The sequence below is a fragment of the Rhinolophus sinicus genome, chromosome 14 (genome assembly GCF_057876585.1).
Source record: "Rhinolophus sinicus isolate RSI-liver-muscle chromosome 14, RSI-T2T, whole genome shotgun sequence".
Taxonomy (NCBI): domain Eukaryota; kingdom Metazoa; phylum Chordata; class Mammalia; order Chiroptera; family Rhinolophidae; genus Rhinolophus; species Rhinolophus sinicus.
Window position 1 is genome coordinate 113,758,304 of NC_142514.1, and position 8,927 is coordinate 113,767,230.

Here is an 8,927-nt window from a genome sequence, read left to right on the forward strand (position 1 = left end):
ATTTGAAAGAGATTTTTAAATCCTAAATCCAGAAGCATTATATATTTTAAGTAATGTTAGTTATCACCTACCGAGTTGATACTAATTAACCCCTAAATGAATTCAGCCATTGGAGAGATTTTACCTTAATTTTATGAATAATATATAAGAACATCAAATCAGTATACAAAATTTGAATCTTTTTATAGCCTTCTTTGGATTAGTTGCTGTAGCTCAGCTATAATGTATATATTTTACAGTGTGGGAGTTATGTATTAATAATGCATATGTTTTACAAATAACTGATATGGTACATAACTATTCTAGATATTTAAATAGTTTATTAGGATATTTTTAAAATATATTTCAGAAATATATTTTAAATCAACCTAAGGGTAAAGGAAAGCTTTTTAAGGTAATATTGAAAATTATCATCAAATTAAATATTTCTGTTTACTTGTTCTTCTGTGTTTTTTATTTTTGCAGGGCTATGTTTGAAGTAAACATGAAAGAAAGAGATGGTGGAAGTGTTACTATTACTAATTTGTCCTCCATAGCAATAAAAGCATTTCTTGATTATGCCTATACTGGAAAAACAAAGATAACAGATGATAATGTGGAAATGTTCTTCCAGTTGTCATCATTTCTTCAAGTTTCCTTCCTATCCAAAGCTTGCAGTGACTTTTTAATAAAAAGTATTAATATTGTCAATTGTTTACAGTTGTTATCTATATCAGATAGCTATGGCTCTACCCGTTTGTTTGAGCATGCATTATACTTTGTACAACGTCACTTTTCTTTATTATTTAAATCCAGTGATTTCTTAGAGATGAATTTTGGAATACTGCAAAAATGTCTGGAATCAGATGAATTAAATGTTCCTGAAGAAGAAACTGTACTGAAAGTTGTCCTCAGTTGGACAAAATATAACTTGGAATCAAGGCAAAAGCATCTGCCTTATTTGATTAAAAAAGTAAGATTGCATCAGTTGTCTGAGGAGACACTTCAAGACTGTCTGCTCAATGAAGAGTGTTTACTCAAAAGCGCAAACTGTTTTGACATAATCATGGATGCAATTAAGTGTGTGCAAGGTTCTGGTGGACTTTACCCTGATGCTCGACCATCCACAACTGAAAAATACATATTTGTTCATAAAACTGAGGAAAATGGAGAAAATCAGTATACATTTTGCTATAATATTAAAACTGATTCATGGAAAATACTGCCACAATCACACCTGATTGATTTGCCAGGATCTAGTCTGTCAAGTTATGGAGAGAAAATATTCTTGACAGGTGGTTGCAAAGGGTCATGTTGTAGAACGGTTCGACTTCATATTGCAGAGTCATATCATGATGCCACAGATCAAACCTGGTGCTACTGTCCAGTCAAAAATGATTTCTTCCTTGTATCGACTATGAAAACACCAAGAACCATGCATACGTCAGTGATGGCTCTCAATAGATTATTTGTCATAGGTGGAAAGACTACAGGATCTCAGGACATTAAAAGTCTCTTAGATGTTGAATCTTACAACCCTCTTTCCAAAGAATGGATGTCTGTTAGCCCGTTACCCAGGGGCATATACTACCCCGAAGCAAGCGCATGTCAAAATGTAATTTATGTTCTTGGCTCCGAAGTAGAGGTTACAGATGCCTTTAACCCATCACTTGATTGCTTTTTTAAATACAACGCTACAACTGATCAGTGGTCTGAATTAGTAGCAGAGTTTGGGCAGTTTTTTCATGCAACACTAATTAAAGCTGTCCCAGTAAACTGCACACTCTATATATGTGACCTGTCCACCTATAAGGTTTATAGTTTTTGTCCAGATACTTGTGTTTGGAAGGGTGAGGGATCATTTGAATGTGCAGGCTTTAATGCAGGTGCAGTAGGAATTGAAGATAAAATTTATATACTAGGTGGTGATTATGCACCAGATGAAATCACAGATGAGGTGCAGGTCTACCACAGCAGCAAGTCTGAGTGGGAGGAAGTTTCCCCAATGCCAAGAGCCTTAACTGAATTCTATTGCCAGGTGATTCAGTTTAATAAATACAGGGACCCATGGTTTTCTAATAATTTCTAAAAGTAGTGTGTGCCGAGACATTCTAAAATTCTTTCAGCTCTAGAAACCTACAGTGAATTTGTTAATAGTTGGTAAAAAGGTCTTTACATCTTAGTAAAATAAAATGTACCGTCTATTAGAGAATTACTATGAATGTACACTATATATGAATTAGCAGTTCCAAGAAACTTAAAATACAAAATACATTTTACCAAAAATATATTGAACATAATTTAATCTGGGAAGATCCAGGATCCTTAGTATTTTCATATGTAAATAAAACTCATAGGCTTTGATGTTTTGATTTTTAAAGTACTTTATCCATGAACATGAAAGACAAGTGAAAACAAGTACAGAGTTCACCGATTTGTACTATTTAGATGGGAGAAGTCTCTTTAGGTAGTCAAAACGAATTATTCACACTCTGTATTAAATGAAAAAGAAATCAGAAAGAGGTGATAATCCTACTTTGTTACTACAGGTATAAGAGTTGTTGAATTCCTATCTTTTCTGATCATTGAGCTTTTAAATCCTTCTTTTCTTTCCCCGCTGTTTGGTCAGAAATTTTTCTGAAATGCAGTGTAATTTCCCAGCCTTCTAAACTACACTAAACATGGCTTAACTTTTTTTATGATTCAACTCTTCATTAAGAGTGTAATGTACCATGTTATAATTCCATGATGATATCAGTTACTGAAATGCTTTTAACATTGCTGATTCTATTAGTTCTCAGTGTTAGTTGGTTTCAATTTCTAGCAGTATCTTGTCTCCTTATTTTCTGCTCAAGCTTAGTAAATTAACATCCTTGATTTAATTACTAGTTCTAAGTTATACCTGAGCTGATTTTATGTTAACATGTAACCCATTGAATGAAGTTCTTGGATTCTGGGATGGAAGTGCTAAAATACTTTTTCTGTGTCATTGCCAGGTTCCAATATAATTGAGGATGTAGAAAATCTGACCTCTAGATAAGTGGATCATTATCGTTGCATTTCTTAATCTTTTAAATGTCCAAATTTGAGTTGCACTAAGGAATTTCAGCATTTAAATGAGTACCATATCAGTTTTCTGTGATAATACATACCAATTGCCAAGCCCCATGTTGGTTTACTACTTTAGTAAATTATTCATAGTGAATTATTTTCTAAATTTAAAACAAATTACTGGGCTTTTGGTAGTAGTATTAACAACTTACATCTGTTGAGATGTTTAATCATCTTTAACCCAAACAATGGAAGAGTAGCAATTGTCCTGTTCTCAGCTAGGACAATTCTGCTTTGCAAGAGGATATGCTTTCTTCAATCAGTTTAAAAGATATAAGCATTTTAGGTTTTAAAACCCCTGATTTTACAGCTCAGGTAATGTGTAGATTGGATTTCTCTGGAATCAAATGTAGTTTCCTACACTCTAGTAAATGTTCATCTGTTGTAAATGGACTTATTCTTTAAAAGTGTTCCAAAGTGGAAATATACCTAACTGAAGGTTCTTTTACCATATAAATGTATGCAATCATAGGTTTCAAATATATTTTTCAAAATAGAACAAGATATTAGACTACATTATCATGTGAATCCAAAATCAGGGACTGTCCTTTAATCAGATGACAGTTGCATAAAAAGTATTCTGTAGAATTGGTGGCCTTCCTCCCTACCTACTTTAGTTATTTCTTCCCTTTCCTCTATGTATGTGTGTGTGTCTTTGAAAACAAATTAAGACCATAACATAGTGGGTGAACTATACATATATGGATGTACTGAACTCTTAATTTAAGCAGATATAATTAAAATAAATAATTGTTTTAATCATTGACTCTAAAAATTGTTCATCTCTTCCAGAAAGGAGAAACTAAAGCAAAATGGAATCCCTTCCTGATCTTGTTTCATTACTGTATCATGTTGATTTCTACCATTCTTCTCATTGGCTATTGATTTACGGTAATCTGGAAATATCCTTGTTATCAAGACCTAACTGGCTTCCTCTGCATTTGATTTAATATACTTTCTAACGCACAAGGTTTTTGTCTTAGTTTCTACAATTGTTGCAATTACTTTTAATTATTTTCCCTTATTGACCTGCCTTTACATCTGCACCTGAGTGCTTTTCATGAGTTATAACTGTAATAAAAGTAATGTAGTCAAAAATCCCCAAACTTTTCCTTTATTTACTATTTGGTTGGCACAATAGCAATCTGTGCTAGGCTTGGCTCTGTTAATATTTGATCTTGTTCCCTCCAATTTTGCATCTTATAAAGGTAGAACTTTCATTTGATCTCTCCTGGATCAAAATCCACAAGAACCCAACCACACACATGGTCAATGACTGAACTGGCTATATCTTTCTGATCTTGCCAATCACTGTGGCTTCACAGTCCAAGAACCACATATATCATTCTGGCCTCACCCTCCATTCTAGATCTCTGACATGCAAGTCTCAGTACCCTCAGAGGAGCTGTAAGGTTAGGGAAGAGGAAATAATATCCCTTTATCAATGGCCCTTCCCGTAGTCTTTGTTTTCTTTAAAATCTGCTTTCCTTTCATTATTGTGCTTTAGCCAACGCCACAGTGTAAGACAAAATGATTGTGCTCATTACCCAGATCACCTTCATTCTTGTGGGAAAATTCTGTTTAACATTTCTAATCCTTTGTCATTTGTCTTACTCTACTACATTTGGATTATGCACATAAAAAAATTCTAATATTGTAATGTCTTCTAAAACTGAAAGTAGGGATATGGCATTATTAAATATAAAAAGATTAAATTCAACATTTATATGAAATCAATGCAAAGTTAATGGACATTCTTAGAGCAATCTTCAAATTTCATTTAAAATATGGAGCACTTTGTTCATTTACTGCCTGTGTGACTGAGCAGTATGTAGAATATTTGCATAATCAAAATTAACTGCATTCTCATTAACACGCAATTCTGGTTTCGGGAGGAAAAGAGGTCTTTATCACAGCAGTATTCATTATATGCTACCCTTGAAAGCTGGAATATTTGAGAGAGTGACCACATCCTGCAGCATGATTCCATTTTTCCCAGATACCAAGAGCAATTAAATACGGGTCCAGTGTACCTAGCTCAAGGTATACAATTTGAAAAGCAGAATCAAGTATAGAGGAAAGCATCTGTTTGCATTTTGAGATTTGGAAGCAATAAATACAATGTAATGATTAAATATATTGTTGAATATATAGTGTTAATTTTAGATCATTCTCAGTTTAATTGGGTGCAGTGTCTGCAATTTCTTATATTTACAATTGAATGTGTAAGACAAAAATGTCTTCCAATAGGCAGCTCTAGAGGACAACCTAAAAACAAAGGCTGGAATTTATAGGGAATATTTCTGTTCAACGTAAGAAATACGTTATTCCACTTTATAAAGCCATATTTAGAATAAGACAAGTTATCACAGACTGTGGCATGTGGCAGATGAGTAGCCCAATAAATTCCTACAGAGGAATGCACAACCAAAGATTTCTACATTCTATTTATATATTTTTATCTTACTAGTTCTCTGACATGACTAATTACTTTCTCCTCCAGTTTGTTTAGCATTTTAGGCATTCTGAGTATCTTGATTTCAATGGTTTTGCATAGTCAAGGTTTCAATAGGACTTGAGCCTTAAAACTGTCATTTCAAGAGCATTCTTATTGAAGGGAATTTGCTCTTTGTTCTTTTTTAATTACTCAGGAAAAAGTCTATATAAATGGTGCTGGCATTTATAGTAAGCTGCTAATAGGGATTTTTCTTTCAGTCTACCATAGGCACACATTTGTTTTATAGTAAATAGAAACTGAAAGGCAAGTACCTAAAGTTTTCTCCTAAATTACTGTTCTTATTTCATTGCAGATATAGCTATATAGCTAAATGTAGTGATTCTAGTTAAAGATGGTGTGATTTGAAAGAATATCTTTATATCTTAAAAATCTAGATGTATTTATAAGTAAATTATATTTGATGACACTGACGCTCAATCAAATTTAATATCTCAATAGGGAACTTAACCAGGATGATACTATTACACACTTATCAAAAGGTAACTTCTAAATCATAGACTCATATTCAGACTTGAAAATAACCTTAAAATCTAATATAGCTTTCAACCAGGTATAGAAAGCCTCTCTAAATTCTAAAACACCCTTGACAGATGTTTTTTGTCAATTTCTAATTCAGTGCTTTCAGGGGTAAGAAGCTCACTACCTCCATTTTTGAACAGTTCTATTAAAGTTCTTCCTAACAGTAAAACCAATTCTGCCTTCCTGTAATAACTTCCAGCCCTTGGTCCTAGGTTGCCCTCTCCCCAAGTATTTGAAACAGTAGCATGTCTCCCATTTCAAGGCCTCATTTTCCTTGTTTAAATGCTTAACACTGTAAAACCTGCCATAATGGCCGGAGTTACATATTTCTCCTTGTATAATTGCCTCTATTTTAGCTCTGTCGCCTTTTTAGTGGATTGTACCTGATCAGCACTGCAAAGCCTCTTGATAATTTACGCAACTCATTCCCTTAGCCAGCTCTCTAGCTCCTACAAATCCAATTTGGGCTAAAGCCCTGCTCTCTCTCCTACCTCCATCAACACAATCACAAACACATATTTTCTGGGAAAGGAATTCTAAAGCCAAATTTTAGTAAGTCTTAGAAGCATTTGTCATTGGATTTGATTCTCAGAACTTTAAAAACCCTTCTAGAAAAGACTAAAAAGTTTACAAAAAATAGAAACCAAGGCAGTCACATCCTTGATGGTTAATGAGAGGACAATTTGTTCACAGATCAATAAATATCAGCCTTACTGTAATAATCTAAGTCTGGAGATTCATCTGTGCTCTTAGGCCAGTTGGATAGAGTATATTTCCATAAAACAACACCATTATTAAATAACCCTATGGGTCAGGAAGCCTTATTCATTTCATTAACTTTGACAACATTACCAACCATAACTTTCTAACTAGCTCAACAAACATGCTTTTGGTTCCAAGGGTAACAAGGTTGCTGGAGTAACTCAAGAGTAGTACATTTCTCTGAGTATCACATTGTGGTGTAAATATTTCTTTACATGTCTGTCAATCTTCATTTAATTGGAAGCTCTTAGGAATAGGGATATATATTCATCATTTCTGGACCTAGCAATTAGCACAGTGCCTGCATATAATAAGGCATCCAATAAACTGATATTCTATCGAGGCAGTATGTGAAGCAAAGTATGTTTATTATAGTTATATTGTTACTGAGTAGGTTCGATATAATTGTACATTTTGCAACTTATTTTCATCTACAAAGGAAATTGTTTAGACTTACATTAGGATTTTATATTTTAGAATGCTACCACATTGTATAATACTTTAGTAATCTATTAATGTATGCGTTATTTCTTTTTGTAATAATTGATACCTTTCTCATGTTTAAAATCTCTGAGAAATTGGATTAGTTAATTTATACAACTTCATTTTTGTGAGTATGGAAAAGTTAATAATGAAGCATTTTTTATTTGAGAATGAAATTGCATTATACAGTGCACTATCCACCTGAGAACATGTATTGTTGATTTTATAGTTGTATAGTACATGTCTGTATAGTTGTTTCTTGAAAGTGAACTTGTAGTTTCAAAGTCATTTACCCACCTAATTTTCAGTACTTAGGAATTATTTGTTCTCAGAGAATTTTATTTATAATATCTAATTCTCTGTTTCCTTTCAAAGGCAGTAACAGATAAGACAATGACTGCAAATTTCATCAGTAGATATGGAACCCCGTTTTTCGTACAAGAGCATAATAGCTTTAATAACCTTTTCCCCACTTGGTGGGGTAGTGCTCAAAGCTACTTACATTGCATACACAAGTAATTTACTTCATTTCCCTATTACTGGATTGTGGGCTTTTGCCATATACTATGAGACATAAAATCAACATTTTTGCAGGTCCATGTTAACAATATTGACATGTAGTAAAACATTTCAATTCTACAAAAAATTGTTAATTTATTAAAATATGTCTCAGAAAATAATGTATTCTGTTTGTATTTATTATCGTTAGAAATAAAAGAGGTAGAAAAAGGTGGATGCTAAGGCTCTTGTTTTCTTGCCACCCCCTTCCCCTGATGCCTGCATGGCTCTGATGAGTCTGAGAATTGCTGAGAGTGTGGTGGGGGAGGTGGGAGGATTTTCAGAAGGGGCTTCTGTAGCTGTGATGACAAGTCTTGCAGTATAGATTTCAAGGTGGACATCCTAGTCTGAAAGAATAGAAAACCAGCTGGACTTCAGATGAGTTATAGGTGGGGAGAGACCTCCAGGCCCTGACTAAGCTAAGAAAGAACAGACCAGACATACATGAGCCACAAATGACAGCAGCAGAGGCTAGCTGAGTGTACGGGGCCAGGCACTGCTTCACTGGACCCACCCACAAAGGACCAGCCAGCTGCCAGGGTATAAGCCTCCTCCTACCTCACATGCCCAAATGCTCGTGGGGTGGAGCTAGGGAAGGGGTCAAAGTCTGAGAAAGTAAATGATACCATGGGAAGACTTTTTAAATGTTTGTATTGGACAAATACTCCCTTAATTCCAGTTCCTGTGATTTTTCTTTTCTGGACACACCTATTTTCTGTTATGTTTCTGGTTTTTCTATGTGATGATCTATAATATACTAAATGACCTTGGCTTCCAAGTCTCTGGTCCTGCAGGAGACCCTGCTCGCTCCTCCATTTGTCATGCGGGAGACCCTGCTCACTGCACCATTTGTCGTGTGGGGTGGCCTGCAGGGTGTCTGGTCCCGCTCCCCACATAAGAACGCAGGATATGGCTAGGCCAAAAAGGAACACCCACGGAGCCATAGGTAGGGGAGTCATACCATTATAGTCTCACTGGAAGCTGGATTCACACGACC

At 34.6% G+C, this 8,927-nt stretch overlaps 1 protein-coding gene across 3 annotated transcripts in view; it reads left to right on the top strand.

Moving 5' to 3' along the window:
* KBTBD3 (kelch repeat and BTB domain containing 3) overlaps positions 1-8,105 on the top strand; it is a 29,646-nt gene extending 21,541 nt beyond the window's left edge. For all 3 annotated transcript variants that reach the window (XM_019747820.3, XM_088791476.1, XM_074335533.2), the window contains exon 3: positions 466-8,105. In XM_019747820.3, coding sequence (XP_019603379.3) covers positions 466-2,068 — 1,603 coding nt within the window. In that variant the 3' untranslated portion in view covers positions 2,069-8,105. The remainder of the gene's footprint in view (positions 1-465) is intronic.
* The last annotated feature ends 822 nt before the right edge of the window (positions 8,106-8,927 follow it).